At 38.2% G+C, this 18,514-nt stretch overlaps 1 protein-coding gene across 4 annotated transcripts in view; it reads left to right on the top strand.

The window, feature by feature from the left end:
- The window catches only part of kcnab1a (potassium voltage-gated channel subfamily A regulatory beta subunit 1a), a 94,418-nt gene extending 76,186 nt beyond the window's left edge, over positions 1-18,232 (top strand). For all 4 annotated transcript variants that reach the window (XM_066709452.1, XM_066709449.1, XM_066709450.1 and 1 more), the window contains 11 exons: positions 1,369-1,448; positions 1,844-1,888; positions 5,300-5,344; positions 6,236-6,279; positions 8,899-8,985; positions 14,730-14,815; positions 15,352-15,472; positions 15,858-15,952; positions 16,106-16,226; positions 16,496-16,584; positions 16,697-18,232. In XM_066709452.1, the coding sequence (XP_066565549.1) occupies positions 1,369-1,448; positions 1,844-1,888; positions 5,300-5,344; positions 6,236-6,279; positions 8,899-8,985; positions 14,730-14,815; positions 15,352-15,472; positions 15,858-15,952; positions 16,106-16,226; positions 16,496-16,584; positions 16,697-16,786 (903 nt within the window). In that variant the 3' untranslated portion in view covers positions 16,787-18,232. The remainder of the gene's footprint in view (positions 1-1,368; positions 1,449-1,843; positions 1,889-5,299; positions 5,345-6,235; positions 6,280-8,898; positions 8,986-14,729; positions 14,816-15,351; positions 15,473-15,857; positions 15,953-16,105; positions 16,227-16,495; positions 16,585-16,696) is intronic.
- The last annotated feature ends 282 nt before the right edge of the window (positions 18,233-18,514 follow it).

Genomic DNA, 18,514 nt, shown 5'->3' with positions numbered 1-18,514 from the left:
AGAGTCTCGCTGTCAAAGGTTAGAGAATAATCTTTTCTGCTTTCTTGGGCAGAAGCTTTTGAAGTTTATTATTTTTCCAATTGTAATAGAGGAACTTAATCATTGCTAAACAGACTTAAGGGACTATTATCCTTCCCATTTCAGGATTCTGAGCTTATCAAGAGTGTAGTCTGTTGATCTCATTCATTTATTTCTCTCTGAAATGTGTAATTTTATGTTACAAGTAATGTTTTCAAATGACTGTCACAGACAGATGTGCTGTCTATTTATGCTGTTGATGTCAAAGATGGGAAATCATTTCAGAAAGTATAGCAGCAGATTGTGAGGGATAACAGGTGACAGATACAACACTGTGCTGTGAGCTCTGTAATTTTTTTTTTTTTTCATTAATTCGTTTTTCCGGCAGGGAGAGAGTTTTTTTATTTTTGCCTGGTAAGCATTGAAAAACATGGGTCACTTTTTGCCAACCAGAGAATGTCACTGCCTTTGCAGTAGTTTGACGACTGCAGTTTATCTATTTTAAACTCTCTTCACTCTGTTTGAGATTTTTTTTCTTTTTTATAAACTATGTGACACATTTTATTGAGTCCTTATCAAAATCTGCTTTGAATGACTAAAACGGCTTCTCCTGAAGCTTTTCCCTCAGCAACTTTGGAGACCTGCCAAACACTCACTGTAATGAATTGTTAGAAGAATAGAAGAAACCAAACAGATTCCCGGGGAGGGGGGGTTGATTAAGTGATGTTTCAAGGTTGTCACATTTAAAGGAGAGCCTATTGCTAAAATCCATCCATCCACTATCAATCACCTCATCATCCAGTACAGGGTCACACTGAGCCAGAGCCGGACCAATCAGACACAGGGCACAAGGCACACACACACACACACACACACACACACACACACACACACACACACACACACTATACTCATGTGACTGCAGGGCAATATTGAGTAGCCAATCAACCTAAGCACTTTTTGGGATGTGGGAGGAAACAGGAGCATCCAGAGATGACCCACACAGATATGGGGAGAACATGCACACTCCACACAGGATGTAAACTGGGTCCCAGGAGCTGTAAGGCAGCAGTGTTAACCCCTGTGCAATCATGCCACCAAATGATACAATTTCCTTGTGATGCTGCAACAAAGCATGTAATACAAATTAGTCTCCAAATTCTGAACTTCGGTCATTGACCAGCCAGAGAAACAGTGAAGTCAGTGGCATCTCTCTTTCAGTTGTCCCCACAACAGATCAAGTCAAGAAAAGAGAATTAGTTCTTAAACTTGGTATGTTTACCTGAGGAGTCCAGAGCGATAGAATAAGACCTTCCTATTCAGCAATAATTTAGGCATTGTTTTTCACAGGTGGCTGAGCAGCTAATGACAATTGCATATGAGAATGGAGTCAATCTGTTCGATACTGCCGAGGTCTATGCTGCTGGCAAGTAGGTTGAATACATCATCTAAACAAATTCATTATATCTACCGGTGTGCATGTGTGTGTGTGTGTTATGATGTGGAATCCAGTAGGCATACATCTGAGTCACAAACTAACTGCACCCTCACCCCAATTCTAAACTGCAGAGGTGTTTTTTAATTTTCTTTCTGGTGCTTCAAAGACTAACACACCTAAGAAGACCACCCATGGCAAATTAAACGGAAAGCCCTATATCTTACAGTATTTTGATTGTGGAATTGTGTACTAGCCTTTGTCATTCACAAAGCTTACTGCATATTGTACAGTGTAAACTTACAACAGACACAAAACCTGCTTTTTCCTGATTTTTTTTTTTTAAATTAGTCTTATTGTGTATAATGATGGATTGCTTGTGCTTTTCAGAGCCGAGATCATACTGGGCAACATCATCAAGAAGAAGAACTGGAGGTATTGTTAGTTTTGATACAATCCATTACTATAAAATTGTCAGTAAAACACAGACAAAAAAAACTAAAACAACAACCAAATTATTGCGGTGTAAGTTTTGAATTTAAACTTGAATGCCATACAAACATAGTCCAATCAGGAGCTGGGTATTAGTGGATGTTTGACATATTCGTTGTCCTGAACTGCATATGGCTGTTGGGAGTTCAGGCAATGACAAATTACGCACTTCTGCAGTGTACTGGACGACAGACTAATAATCAAATTTAAGACGCATCTGCTCAGTCACGGAATTGAAGGCAGTTTTGTTGTTTTCCTCACGCCTGGAGCTCCTCAGCTGGTTAAACACTCTGATAAGTAGGCCTCTGATGGAAACCATAGCAACAGATGTTTTGTCTCTTCTGTCAGAATTACAGGTTGAAATTTAAAGCTGACAGGATCGGTCAGAGGCTCGTTCTGTCTGTCAGGTTTCCCATCTCTGTTGTGTTGAGTTTAATGTGACAATTAGTATTAATTTAAATAAAAGAGGATTCTGTCTTTGATACCGTTAACTGGTGCCCAGCAAAATCCAATTGACAATGGAGGTTTCTATTTGAATAATTTTAGAAAAAACTGATTCCACATGCAATCCGTCGCCTTGTAAATCCTTATTAGCTCAAAGTCCAATGTGACAGCCCCAGTAGGATATAATGAAGAAGTTTAAAGTGTGTGCTATTTGCATAAGCTGTTGGATTTCAGCACTAAAACAGACTCCATCAATCCTATACAGATAGCTAAAGATTGTTTCCTGAACTAGATCATGACTTAAAGCCTTTATTTCTTAACCTTTGGTCCAAGAAATCTCCTTGGCAATCTTATAGTTATCCCTGGCCTGATGATTATTGAGGTCAAGCTTAATCACATTTATTTATTCTATTTCTACTGTACAATCCATAAATGTTATTTCAGTGGGATCAAACGACCAGATAATTGTTTCCCCCCTAACTTTGGCTTAGTGGTTTCTGCCTGTGAAATAGTGTTAATTTGCAATTTAGAAATACAAGCCATGAATAACACACCTTCCTAATGCAATGTTTTGTAATTATCCAAATATAAGGATTAATTTTCTTTTGCTGTAAGGCAACCAGGCAGATGCTGTTTTTCGCAGAGCAAAGCTATGTGTGAAATGTTCCATAAAGCAAATCCTCTTCTCCTTATAGGACGCAGATTTGAGACAGAGCTGGTGCTGAGCAGATTTGGAACATCACACTAAATATAATATATTTTATATGGAACTAAAAAAAATCTGCGCAATTCAGCATCACACTGAATTTTGTTCCAGTTCTATCCTATGCAATGTATTGGTAGAATATACGTACTCCTGTGATGATCTGTGAACTGTGTTGTCATCTGTTTTTTGCTTCAAGTATTTGCAGTCCCTTTGGACACAGATTATCTACCCCTGTTGATCACTAGAAGGGGAAATGAGAGAGCTTTCCGATTCCTTCCGGTGCTCTTCAGATTCGGTTTTAATTGAATTCACTGTTAGCCCCAATTTTTAAAAAAACGTGACAAAAACCCATGGTGTTATTTTCACTATCAATTCACAGCTCCTATTTGACATGCTGAAGATATTTTTAATAAGGTTATGCTATTATCTATTCTATATAGTGTACGCTGTTAATTTAGCACAGTTATTTATATTTTTATATCGGACGGATATATTGTTTTAAATGATTGTGTATAATATAGAACTACATGATACACTGATGTGTTTGTGCACTACCTGTACCGTAGTGGGTGGCTTCAGGCTTTTTTACCATTGTACCTCTTAATAAGCATTGGGAAAGCACTTGAAACTTTGAATATTGTTAATTTTTCCCTTCCTTAAATGTGATTAAAGGAGAGCAGAAAGATATGGTAGATAGCATTACATTAAATCATGTCTGTAATCCCAATATCTGACTTCCCTTAATTAAATAAGCCATATCTTAATCAATACCAAATATGGGAGAAATGAGTCCAGTCTAATTCAGACAGAGTATATTCACTGATGCAAATGTGCTATTACTTCATTTTACATTATAATGTAATAATATGTTATAATAATATAGTGTTAGCAATGTATACATTTCTACTTATTATAAATTATATGAGGTATAATAGTTGAATCACATTTCCGAGTTTGGCTTAATGTTGGGGCTGGAGTGGAACTGATGTTGATTACTGTTGCTTTGTGCACTGTTTCCTGATTTGACTGCAGGTCCACTAGGTGTAGCCAGACAAGGCAGGTGGATTTGACAGGCCTTTATGCTGCTAATTCACACCGCTCAATTACACGCTCTCCGTGCTTTGGGGAATTCGGGTTTTGCACTGTATAGCTTTTGATTCCTGCGGAGTCCAATTTAATGTGAAATGTCTCTCTGTGGAAACCATCTGAAGTTTTAAATGTGTTAAAATAATAAATCCAGCAAATTGTTGTTTTGTTTTTATTCACACACAAACTATTGAAAGACAAATTAATAATACATAACATGCACACAGTTTTTACTGGTAGGAAATCAGTACATTTTCATTCATTTACAATTGAAATGACATGGAGATGTTGCCGACAAGCTAAACATTTGTGACAATGCTTGGTAGTATAGAAGGTCGAACCAGCCTATCAAAATATCCCCTGCATCTTGCAAGAAATGGTTATGATTTGGGTAATCATCTGCAGTTGCCCGTTTTAGAGCAGCAGATTCATCGTAATAGATCAGCACAAGAGCAAGCCAGTCGAATTTTTGTGCACAATATTTCCTGGGCCAATATGCCTATGATGATGTATGATCATGCGTATCCTATGTACTGTGTCATTAATCATAACCACCCCTGGATTCTGGGACTGTGTGTTATAGGAACAAAACAGCTGGATCCTCATTTTGTTTTAATATATTTGTCCAGTTGTTTGATTGTGATTGAGAGTTACAAGCTTTCTTACTATTAGGCTCAAAGGCATATTTCTATGTAATTTAAGGTTAAATAATGTAGTCAGAAAGAATCTGCATGTATTTATCCTGAGATTATCTTAAACAACCAATGCGTTTGCTTTAATCTCACAATAGGTGTTATATGGAAATATTTGGTACTCTTCCCATCAGATATTTTATATGTTATTATCAGATAGTAAAAGGAAGTTGCAGAGGTACAATTAGCTTCTATTTTCTATTCATGTTGTCTCATTTAAATAGCAGTGCGGTTTTTTAATTGTTTTAAATTTAAAGCCTGTTTTTAAGTGGTGCAACTTGAAATCCAAGCTCTCTGTTTGATAATTGTGCCTAAAATTAACTGTTGCAAAAATATATAGATAAGAAATGCTGATAATGGTTGGACTCCTGGAGAAACACTGGTGCTAATTATACTGACTGTTTGCTTCTGGATTTGTCTAAACAGGAGATCCAGTCTTGTGATAACAACCAAGCTTTACTGGGGTGGAAAGTAAGTGCAAGCTTTTAATCATGTTGTTTCACTTGTTCATGAATCACTCAGTGCGGCTATTTCAGAATCACATTTTTAAACACTGTCGACAAATAAATCGCAATTCGCTGCATTAATGTCTGCATGTGTGTACAATATTTAATGTTATCATTCTTGACATCCCCGTAACTATTAATTAGATTGACAGGCCTGCAATCTTCACCCCATGCAAACAGAGTCCTAACCTTTGTGCAAGGCTGACATTTCATGGCTGTAACAGTAATCCGTTGGCTATTGTCAAATGTTAACGTTGTTTGTTCCGGTGTGAGGAAAGCAGCCCTGAACCAAAGGCTCAGTAAACCTGACCTATTCTGTCTCCCTTGCTTACACACCTTCCTATTAGCCACAGTCCCCTGTCAGACAGAGGACTTGTTGTTCAAAACCACATGAGCGAAGGTCTGTAGTGACAGAATCCTGTGCTGTGCTGAGTAAGGTATCGAACGGTTAAGAAATAAGTTTCACATGGCATTATGTAAAATCCTAAAAGGCAATGACACAGCTGTAAGATGTGATAAGCTAGCTAGGCATATTTCATCTCTCTGATGAGGCTGCATGGAACCATTTAACACTCCCTATGAATATGAATTCCTTTCATATATATGTGATTATGATTAAACCAGCTAACTGCTGTGGGGGCAATGACAAGCCCCAGCCAAATCACACAGACAGATCGACAGATTGAATGAATTGTCTTCACAATGTTATTTTGTTTTTAAACGCTGTACACTGATTTCATTCAGAGCGATTTAGAATACTATCTGTAGTCTGTAGCAATTGCCCGTCAGGAGTCTCAAACACCATTTTCTGTGGAGGTAATGATCTGTGTTTGTTTTCTTTTTCTTTTTTATTCAGAGCGGAAACTGAAAGAGGACTTTCCAGAAAACACATTATTGAAGGTATATCTTTATTGGTTGCTTTATTTGTTGGCATTTCTCCTTGACCCATTGTAGAATCTCAGTAGTAATTACAGCCTGGGAAATGTATCAGTCCCAGTAACTGAAATGCTGTTACCTGTAAAAAAAGTAATATAATTGTGTAACTGAAAAGCACTTACCCTATTATGAGGTGTTTGTAAGTTGCTTACATTTGCATTGTGTCATTTAAGCTCCCTCATATTGACCAGTGCTTGCATAAAATGTAGCATATGGATTGGAACGGTTTCAAATATAATTAGCACTAAAGTGGCCTGCGTGTTTTCATAAACCTGTTTAAGATAAAGCCAATGTAATTACATAAGCTTTGAACTCTATAAGAAGACAATTTTATCGTATTCAGTGTTTCAATTAGATAATGTGCACTGTCAGATTTAATTGTACCGATAAAGGTTTCAGGGTTCTGACCACATTGTTTTGACAGTGCTTTCCTTGAACTGAGATGTCATTGCATTACAATCATCAGCTTTGCTTTTAGGGCAAATTGTGGTATGATTTCCCAACATTAGATTCAGGGCCGCCCGCGTGTCATGTGTGCAATGCTGTGGTCTTGTCAGACTTATTTCTGCAGATGGCATTCTTGAAAGGGTACAACATGATCAAGGGAAATAAATACAGGTGTGAAGTCATGACTGGCATGTCCTCAAACTCCTCCTGACATGTGTCTTGAATGTTATTCTGCTGCAGCATGCAGTCATGGCCTGCTGAACAGTGGAGGTGCAAGGCCCGTGTTTTTCTGCACTCTCCGTCTGCGTTCCATTGCCCACATTGAGAAGACTAGATTATAGGAGTTTAAGTGCACACTGTCACACTGTTCTCTGGGTCTCAGAATGGGTGCAGAATGTGTAAAGTTCAGGGTTTATGTTACACGATATGATGGCACTTTAATAGGAAACGGACCACTATGGGATCTCTCTCTCTCGACGTCCTGCACATGCAAACAACATAAAAAATCCAGATCGCAAATTCAAATGAACTCAATATTCAATAATGTAAGACAGAACCTGTGCACTGCACAGACCAGCTATAGCTCTGCAGGGCTCCATCCTTGGTCCCTTAACCTGACCTGTCTTATTTATACTTTCAGATTCGGCATAGTTATGGTAATGTTTTTGTTTAAATCAGTTTCTTAATCTATATTTTTTTTAGCATCCAACTAACTAGCTTAAATCTATATTTTTACCCTGCAGACATTTGCTGGTTTACTAGCTATAACAGCAACACCTTCATAATTCTCACTTGCTCCCAGTTGTCTTAAAGCAATTGTAAATGTGTAAGGAACTTTCCCAGCAATGGTTTTCAGCTTTAAAACTTTTCAGCATAGCTTGAGGAGAGGATACTTCCAAGCACCCATTTCAATCTCCTTCTCTCTTGTCAATTTCTAATCCGTCTGCTGGTTACCTGTCAATTGTAGCATTGGGGCCCTGTTTTCTGTAATTGAGCCTTGTCCAGTGTGCTTTTAAAGATCAGAGTAAACTGACTTTAGTTGTTAAAAAGTAATTTAAACTCAACAGGAGGCAGAGCTGATTGCTTTTGTTATAGCCTACCTGCTACCGATCTAGGCATCGTAAAGAAACGGGTATTAGAGGAAAAAAATAAGAGCAAACCCATAGGTGTTGTGGAGCATGCCTTTATATACTGTAGTATTGATGTGTTATATATTCATTCTCATTTGCCATATTATTTGAAAATGTAACCCATGGAATGGTACAGTACTTTTTGAACTACATTAACATGTTTTAAAACTAAAATATTCAGAAGGAAGGAGATTTAGACAAGTATACAATATTAATGTAAAGAGTGACAAGTTTTGGAGAAAAATATATATAATATGTAAATATGCAGGACGCAAATGAAACTGATGAAGAAAATAAGACGTACATAAAAATAATGGATTTTAGTTTTTGAAGGGAGTGTTCTAGTTTAAAGTTGATTTAGCATATCTTTCATTCAGGGGAAACAAAAAGTGACTTTCTGTCAAGTAGAATTTAGTACGGTCTTAAATCAATGAGTGGGAAGACGGTTATGGCTAAGACACATGTACATCCTCGCCATTTCCTGTGGCCTTTTGTATGCTCTTGGTAATTAATAAAAAAAGGTCCAACCCTTATGAACATGGAATAGCATGTCTAATGATTCCCTAAAGGTGTGCTGTCAAGACAAATATGACAAATGAAACACACACACACACAATAACAGATGTTGCTAGACAATTGACTCAGTGAGGCCTCGTCTATTTGTTGTTTCTGTGGTTTAATTTCTGGCCACAAATGTTCTGCTTTGCTGTTTGAGTACTTCAGCTGATTTTAGTATTTTTATTCAGTTCACGTCACCCAAAAAAAAAAAAAAAATATATATATATATATATATATATATATATATATATATTGCTTTGTTAAAAAAACAACAACACAGATGGTCACAAATACTCTCCATTAAGAGAAAACTGTCAGAAAACGTTCTCTAACTCCCTAACATTATTACTGTGCATTTTGCTGAAGTGAGCTCTCCGCGCTGTCTGCTGGGGCTTGTCTTGTACTTCAACGCGTTCTGACAGTTGTGCTCTTCCTTTGGTGCTTGCAGGATTAAAGGGCTCCCTTCAGAGGCTGCAGCTGGAGTACGTGGATGTTGTCTTTGCAAATCGACCAGACAACAATACCCCAATGGAGGGTGAGTGGGGTTTTATGTTGTCGTGAATGCGCTTCCGACAGAAAGATGTCAACTTACGCTGTGCTACTGCCCGGGCAAACCATGCTGCTCGAGCCTGATTGTCCTTCGTAAGGGATTTAAAGTGTGAATGGTTTATGTTCCTGCCAGTGTTATAACTGTTCACTCAGTTATAAAAGATTTTCACAAGGCGTAAAGTATTTGCACTCGTCTGAGACAATCGGCAAAAGACAGAGCTCAAATTGCATTTCTGGTTCCAGCTCAATATAGATTTATTTTCTTTAATTACAAACACACATTGTGCTTTATTACAATAAAAAACAACTGTGTAAAAAGCCCAATTATTTGCTAAAACAGTGGTGAGATTGAATTACAATTCAGGGTTTTGTTCTAGTGAGCGCAATGTCGGCGGTTAGTAACGTTTGTTCAAGGCACTATATCTACAATCTATAAACATGACGTTGTGGGATCTCTTTGTCACTAAGGCTGTTTGCCATCTGTGCTGGAAAGAGAAAAGACAGATGTATTAACAGTTTTCCTCAAGAGAAGGACTCCAGGATTTTTAATTGCTCTGTACAGAACTTAGAAACAGGATGAAAGTTAAAGGACAATTGAGGGAAGTTTTGTACCTCATCCTTATTGTCACATTAGGTTTATTCTGAACTACGCACTACAGTAGGGACGAGAGCCAGTCGTGTCTGGAATTCATCCCGCGCAAAGCGGAGCCTTTGAGTGCCGACATATGGCTTTGCTTCAGATGGTTAGGCCTCTACACAATTCACTCCCAGGGCTGGCTCTATCAGAAACCTTCCATTTGTTTGCATTCGTTACATTTTTCAAGTAAATAAACTGCAAGTGAAAAGGGGACCGAGTGCCCGCTTCTTAAGAGATGTGCATTCCCAGAGGCTTATTGTTGCATAAGCCTATTATTGCCAAACATTTTTGAAATCAGTCATTCACTTCACACACAGCAATGTGAACTCATAACTCCAGTCTGAAAAGATATTCTGCCATGGGGGTAAAAATTGTAATGAGATCATACAAATTATATATATACATAAATAGAGAGAGATAGAGAGAGAGCGAGAAATTAAAATAATTTACATTTAGAATATATAGTATTTCTAAATCAGTCCCTGCTCAATGAACATGCTGTTTATTGTTACTTGTTTTAATTTATTTCCACAATAATATAAAAAAGTGCAGACACAAAGCTGCGCAATTTGCAAATATATATAATTGCTGAAAAAGTAGCTGACGTGATGAAAAGCTACTTGCACAAAAACCCACTCTGGCTTCTCCTAGTCTTAATAAGAAATTGCTCATTGGTTCATTAAAGTCCCTGAGGCTTTGTAGATTGTATGTTGCTGGACATTACTGTAACAAGCACATCCTGGCAATGAATTCTCACTGTATAAATAATCCAGTGATATGGGCTGCAGGAGCACCTTCCATTGCACTTGAAACGTGTCGCAGCTTTGGCGTTTGTTTTGTTTCTTCGTGTATCAGTTTCCCTCAGTTCTGCTCAGTTAGTTGCATTGTCTTGTGAACGAAACCTGATCTTTTACCCAAACCGTACAATGAACACAAGGGGGTTTGCTCCCCAATGTGCGCAGCTCTGATAGTCATGCTGCACTGCCATCTGTTTGGATACTTGAGGTTGCCTCTGAGGATTCGATTTGTTTGCTCGGGTGGTTTTGGGTAAACAGTGGGGAGTATCAGCTGACGTGTCTCATGACTCAATAATTCATACGTCAGACCATGGCATTGTCACCGTGGCTGCCTCCTTGTGGAGGATGTAGTACCACAGAGGTACTTTACATTTCAATTAATTCAGATTCACTCCCCGAACCTTTCACCCAACCCCTCTCACCTACACGCAGGGTTGTGCAGTATTGTGTAATGTGGTCTCCCACCCACACACTTCATCATTTAGCTTCATTCTTTCCTTGACTTTTCCCTGACTGTTTTGTCCCCACCCCATCGAGGCTATATTGTGCGAGCCTTGAAATAATCTCATCATGTTCTTCAGATTGTTTGGTAATTGCAGGTTTACATCTTAGATTTGTCTGAGGTGATGGCTGTTGTTTTCCAGCTGTGTTCAGATGCATGCCCTTATAAATATTTTCCTTTTCACATTGATATTGTTTCTCTCTTTGACTTTCACAGTTGCTTGGATTCTGTGGCTAGGGAAGCTTTGCACTACCCGGCACCACTGAGAATGTGATCCAGGGCAAAATGTCTTTCATCGTAGAAATTCTGCAACATACACCGACACATTGGTTTGTGTGATAGGGCTCAGAAGTATATTTTACAATAAGTTCTCCTGTCCTGTCCTACTCTCCACAAACATGGGATCAGGGCTATTTTCCCACTCCAGCTGTCATGGTCCTAGCAGAAGCCCTTAAAAGTTTAAGGGTCTAAACCTAAACACAGAGCAAAATATATAGCAAATAGACAAGGTTAGAAAAACAAGACAAACAGGGAAACCCAACGTTCATAATCAAAATATAGGCAACTGGTAAACAACCAGGACAGAGAACAGAACCCAAGAACCTGAGCCCACGAAGGGGTATCAATACTCAGGGCTGAGGGAAGCAGCCACCTGTGGCTTGGAGAGCTGAACCAGTGAGAGAGGAGGGTAGGAACACGAAATGCACATGGTGCTGTGTCAGAATGTCAGAGGCTAGAATGTGGGAGATGATGATCTCTGGTGGCGAACTAGGGAAGTGCGCGGTATCACAGTCTTATGGATAGTCTTTTGTAGCATTGTAACTAGCAATCTTCAGTGAGTTCACAATGAAGCCCACAAACCAGCCTGGAGCCAGACAATATAGTACATTCATCAACGATTTCAGAGTTACAGAATATAGTTAGACAAATACAATGGCCTGAGAGCTTTTATTCTGTTTTAATTTTTTAATTTTTTGGTTGGTTGGCTTGTATGCTTTGTCTTTTGTTGTTGCGCTGTGTGTGCCCTGGCAGCGTCGCCAGCCTGTCTTTTCCTCTATGGTCTTTCTGGGAGCTCCACCAGGCTCTTGTCTCCAATATGACTTCAGCGACTCAATGCTTCCATAATCAATGGTTTTCGACAGGTATGCCTTCTGTATCTTAATAGTCTCTGCAGAGAATGTGCTGCTGGAAATCAGTGATTTCCCCGTTTGTCCCTTTATGTAATCCACATTCTCTTGCAGAAGGACAGAACTAGATAGATGTTCATTGGTCACCTTGGGTGAGAAAATCTGAAGCAATGAAGCAGTGCTACCTGGGGGCCAGGGACATGTGTTTGTTTCAATACTCTGTTTCGTAAGCTCTTGAGTATACAGACTGTACCCAGCGCATCAGTGGGCGGATTATTTTGTCAAATATGTTTTTCATATAGATAGATAGACAGGCAGGCTGTCAGACAGAGAGACTAGGCTAGGACTTTGTTTTGTTTGCTGACTTCACAGTCTTAACGGTGACACTGTATCATCACCACATATGTCGGAACCAAACATAGGTGTAGATCGCGTTCAAAGGGATGCGTCAAAGTTGCACGTTGCATAGTATGTCCGCTTTTATCTGTTTTCTTTGGAATGGAAATGCCCCAAAATGTATACTTCTCATGAGAGACAAATACAGTTCTTGCAGAAGAATCTGACGCACCAGATTGATTGATAAACAGTGATAAGATCTGTAGCGAATTAAAATTCACATAGTATTTCTACACTGCAGCTTTTATAGCTCTCAGAAAGTCCTTTTCCAATTTATTCTGGAACATGATGTCTTATTTCTCAATGGAGCATTGAATTAGCTTCACATGGAGCAGTGATACCCTGCATCTTATGGAAAAAATTGATAGTGTATCAGCTGCGGCATCAAAAAAGCTTCAGAAAAAGAGTGCTCAGGGTAACTGTTCACTACGGTGTGCAATAACACACATTTAAATGATTAGTTTCGAGCTGTTGTCAAATACAATTTTGATAGCCGTATGTCCATTATTATTTGATTCAAAATACTGCCCTTCACCAGTTTCCAAATGGAAAAACTGCAAATCCATCTAAATGTGACATTTCTGTGTGCTCAAAGCTATTTCCAAAGTGAAAGTATTATAAATAAATAAAAAACTACAGCAATTTGCATTCAGTGGAGTACTGTATTTTCTTACACATGTTCAAAATAGTTGTATTTCTGAATCTGTTACATGTATCTCAAAATTCAAAACCTGTGAGCTTTCTGTAATGTAGAAATACTGAATCTGTGTCATTCTCTGCCCTCTGTAAATAATGGAAAGCTGTCAGCACCTGAGGAAATATGATTGACCCCCTAGCATTCATCTCCCATGGGCTTGAATCAATTGCTTTTGACCTACTGTTGAAATCCTCCTGTTAAAGACTGGAGAAGGAGGCCAGCTACCTAATGAGAGCCTCATACTGTGTGCAGCTCTCCAGTCAGTCCTGCCCTTAGTGAATATATGCATCTTTTCACTCAACTTTCCCTGTTCTTACATCCCACTTAAATCACCCACACAAGCTCTTTATTTCTGGCACTGTTTGGCCTTGAACGTAGCAAATGTGTTTTTAATGGAGGACATGTTTTATTTTTTTCAAAAGCACATTCTTTCGAGAATTGTCCTGGGTTTCTTGTTTACTTTTCTCTTTGGGATTTGGTTTATCTGTGCTAATGTTGCAGACAAATGCACTTATATGTATGTAGTTGGATATTCAATTCAACACTGAAGATGCATTTTAAACAGTTTTGTATATTTTAATGATGCCCTTGGCAACTCTGCTAACACTTAAATGAAATTGCTAGAGGAAGACCAACAAACAAACAACTGAATACATAATAAGCCATAAATCTTCATTACCTCCTAACTATTTAATAACACATGCATGTATAGAAAATAATTTAATTTTAGTTTAAGTTGATATTCATCCTAAAGTTTATCTTTAAAATAAATGTGGGTTGAAATGTGTAGCAACTATAATAAGTATATATTTAATTCAAGCTTGGTTATCCTAAACAAATGTATGTCTGTAAATTGATATAATCCTGATACAATTAATATATTTCAAACAGGTGCTTAGCTGTACCATGAAGAAAAGGTCTTGACACCGGATTTGTGTATATTTCAGTCATATTTAATATTTTGGAACATCTCCAATTTAATAATCTATATTAATGCAGACAGGCAATCAAGAGAAAATGAAGGAATCTGAGAAATGTGCTTGTTTTCAATTCAGCCTAGATTTACTGAGCACTTTCAGACGAATGGTAATGAGGAGCCGTCTGCTACACACAAAGAGTTGGTGATGATAATGGATAGATTTTCATGCTCCATGAGGAGGCAAGCTGTGCGCTGTGTGTAGCATTTCACTGCCTAGATTAAGTAGCACAAGACATGAGCAAAATCGCCATCTTGTGGTGCAGTTATGTATATTATTTTACATTAATTTCCACCTTCTTAATATACATATTCAAACTTTAATTCAATTTTTGCAATGAATGTGTAATGAACTAAAGCATTAACCCTTTACTGTTTTATTAGCAGTATAATACCTATTTTTCCTTTAGTTTTCTTTATCAAATCTTTCTAAATTAAAAGTGTATAGTTATGTAGTTTCAAAGAATGTTTGCTATTCTGGAAGTTGTTTTGTATTTGTCCAATCTATATCTTAATATTTGTTTAACCCATATATATACAGGAAGCTTTTTTTCATATGAACGTTTTGAAAGAGTATTTTTTTGTCTTCGTCTCGCAGAGATTGTCAGAGCAATGACATACGTGATAAACCAGGGCATGTCAATGTACTGGGGAACCTCGAGATGGACTGCAATGGAAATTATGGTAGGCTGCCGCCTGCCTCGTCCAACTAATGCACAGATAACTTTTGATCTCCTCTTCGAGCTCCTAAAACTCTTCAAGAGTCGGAAAGCACAAATTCAAACCCAGTTATGATTCGCACTCACAAGAACATGTCTGGGAGGGCCTTGGGCTTAATGCTATTACTTTTAGATACACCGCACACTCAAAATGATGGTTGTGTGTTATGTTATTTACACCGTACAGTGTTCTGATCTTTACTCATTATATATGCTTTTGTTTTGGATTGGCAGCTGGGAAGAGGATCGCTGACCTGCACAAATACAAATTAATAACTGGAGCATCTTTCAAATGTTTATTTTATTGTAAATTGATAGCAGCTCGTCAAATCTGTTTGTGCTAATTCTGGATGATTTAATTAAAATTACAGAGATGAAAGCACAATCATTTGAATTACATAAATAATTCATAACACATACAATTTGGTAAAGGAGATTAATTCTAATTGGCTATAATTTGTCACTATGTAATTGCACTATGTAAGTTTCCCTTCCTTACAGGAAGCCTATTCCGTGGCGAGGCAGTTTAATATGATCCCGCCAGTGTGTGAACAGGCCGAGTATCATCTGTTCCAGAGGGAGAAGGTGGAAGTGCAGCTTCCAGAGCTGTACCATAAAATAGGCAAGTCTGAGCCCGTCTTCTCCCCTTTCATGTGCTTAGAAGTAATGAGTTTTAGCTCGTTCATCATGTCTCTTAACATTTTCACATTTCTGGGAGATTACATTGATTTGTTTTATTTTACTTTATGTTTTTAGAAACTTTCAAGTAAAAATAGATTTCTAATACAAATAAAAGAAAATAAAATTATTATTCTTTTAAGGCTACAAGGTCTTAGGAGATAGATGGCCTAACTCAAATGGGCATGCAAGTATTGTGGGAAATTTCCACATTTCTCATAGATATATACTCGTTCTGTATTATCCTCGAAGAACACGTACTGTTCACGTCCACTGTACTGTACTTCCTGACGGGTGCTGACCAGGCTGTGTTCACTGTGTGGGTGCAGGTGTGGGGGCGATGACTTGGTCTCCCCTAGCCTGTGGCATAATCACTGGGAAGTACGAGAACGGAGTGCCAGAGACCTCCAGGGCATCCATTAAGGTACAGTGTTACTGCGAAACTTCCCCACTCAAACTTCAATTATTTCACAAGAGGACTGGCAGATTCAAATGTCCAAAAAAAAGCATTTTGAGGCTGTTGTGCATGTGTGGTCACCTTTTAAATCCAATGTTCTAATTCGCCTGTTTCTTCTAGTCCTACCAGTGGTTGAAAGATAAAATACTGAGCGACGATGGGAGACGGCAACAAGCTAAGCTAAAGGAGCTTTCCCACATAGCAGAGAAGCTAGGCTGCACCTTACCTCAGCTGGCAGTGGGTAAGAGAATCCTGCCGATGGGACAGAGTACACAGAGATCCACACAGCCGTCTGGGATCAGACCACTCACTTCATAACTACAGATGGTGCTGTTTTTGTGAAATTCATCCTATTACATGGTCACAGATGGTGTTAATTACTTTTTAAGTTTTTCGCTTCATTTCTTACGTTCTGAATATTAATTTACTGTATTTATTGGAAAAAAATATACAAATTCAAGTCCAAAAAACAAAGTATGTGAAAGGTAATCCAAGCGTTGTCCTTCACAGCTTGGTGTCTGCGTAACGAAGGTGTGAGCTCCGTTCTTCTCGGCACATCTAATCCTGAGCAGCTTACAGAAAACCTGGGGGCTATACAGGCAAGCGCAACCTCTAAGCAAAGTGGACCCGAGCGTCCGTTTTTCACTTCAAATGTTGAGGATGTTGCATAGCTTTTCTTATTGTCGGCCACCTTTTCTTTTTCTTTTCCAGGTACTTCCAAAGATGACATCTCACATAGTCACGGATATCGATCACATACTGGGGAACAAGCCCTACACCAAGAAGGATTACAGGTCATAAACGCTGGTTGTTTACTGGTCGACAACTGCAGATATCTAGACTAACTTTTCAATCAGCCCTCTCACTTCCAGGAATAAGTGGTGCGTGCAGCTCCCCTGCTATCTGCTGCTCAGTTTGGTGCAAACAAACAAAACGCAAACTGAGCTTGTGTAAGTGCATGTTGTTGCTGAGATAAATGTGTGCCTAAATTCTTTTTAAAAAGCACATCTAAAAAAGCAAAACAAGGATACTGCTGTATTTCTGTGATTACCTTGAACTGCTCTGCTTCCTTCATGCTCATGTGTTTAAGTAATACTTGCTTGATCTACAGGAAAGAACAGAATTATTAGATCTAACAAGAATCGAGACAAACCTTCAGGAAGAAAGAAAGAAAGAAAGAAAGAAAGAAAGAAAGGTTACAAAGATTTGGAGTTTAAGGTCAGCTGAATGGGAATTATATCATAGACCCTCTCCTTTTATTTAGAAGTCTACAAATTACACTAAGTTTAGAGCCATGCATCTGGATTTATATAGAGCCTTCTTACTGTGCATAGAGGTGATGAAGGAAGAACAAATGAACTTGGCTCCGTTTGCATTGACTTAAGGAACTGCCTCTACCTTTGCCTGCAAACTGCAGTACCGATTGCTAATGTAATGATGAGAATGTATTACCAACTACATTATAAAGATGTCGAAGACCATGGTTTATTATATTGCTTGTTTTGGGGGTTTTAGATTCAAGCATGTTACAGGACATAGCGTATAGCAAATAAAATTAGGTTCTTTTTGGGGCGGGGGTATGGTAGGTCTGGGGAAAAATAAAAATGAAACCTAGTGAAGTTAAGATATACAGTAAAAATGTATATAGTTTGTCCTATACAGCAGCACACAAACCATACATTACTGACTTTTTTTGTGCTTCATCATACGCTGGTCATGATGACTGCAGGAGCTTGACCTTCACTAAGCAACAGTACAAGATAAAGAGCACAAACAGAATCCCGTCCCAAAAATGTGACTCCATTTCCAAGTCTGTCCAAGTTCAGCGTTCTTAATTCCACCGATACATTTGTATTTTTTAGACATTTTTGGTTTAGAGAGTTTCAAAAACACAGGAGTTATCAGCCATATATATTTTGGTACTTTTACACCCACTGTATAGAGTGCCTTGAATACGCCTTTCCCCTGGTGTTGATGTTCTCCGATACCAGTGTGACATTGTGTGGCAGTGTCGCCCAAACCAGCTTGCTTCAACAGAAATGTAAATTTACTCTGAATAAAATGAATCCTCTATGTTTTCTACAATTTGTAAAATTGTATGATGGGAAGAAAATAAATGATAACTTTTCAGGGTGTTTTAACTTCAAATCTTTCTTTTTATCCCCCTTTAACCACAACATGCTTTTTGTTGCCATTATAAAACTATTGTATATATTTTAGCTTGATTAAATAAATGCATAATGCTTATTAATGTTTTTTGTTATTTATTCCCCACTTGTGTATAATTGACTGCTGGAAAACAAGCACTACTCCTTAACGGCAGGAACCTCCTTTAAAAAGTGTTCAATCATAACCAGTTTTGTAAGAAACATAAGAAAGTTTACAAACGAGAGGAGGCCATTCGACCCATCGTGCTTGTTTGCTGTCCATTAATAACTAAGTGATCAAAGGATCCTATCCAGTCTATTTTTAAATGTTCCCAAATTTTCAGCATCTACCACATCGCTGGGGAGTTTGTTCCAGATTGTG

The sequence above is a fragment of the Amia ocellicauda genome, chromosome 7, assembly GCF_036373705.1.
Source record: "Amia ocellicauda isolate fAmiCal2 chromosome 7, fAmiCal2.hap1, whole genome shotgun sequence".
Taxonomy (NCBI): domain Eukaryota; kingdom Metazoa; phylum Chordata; class Actinopteri; order Amiiformes; family Amiidae; genus Amia; species Amia ocellicauda.
The sequence above is the reverse complement of the archived record's forward strand: the minus strand, read 5'-3'. Positions and strand labels throughout refer to the sequence as shown.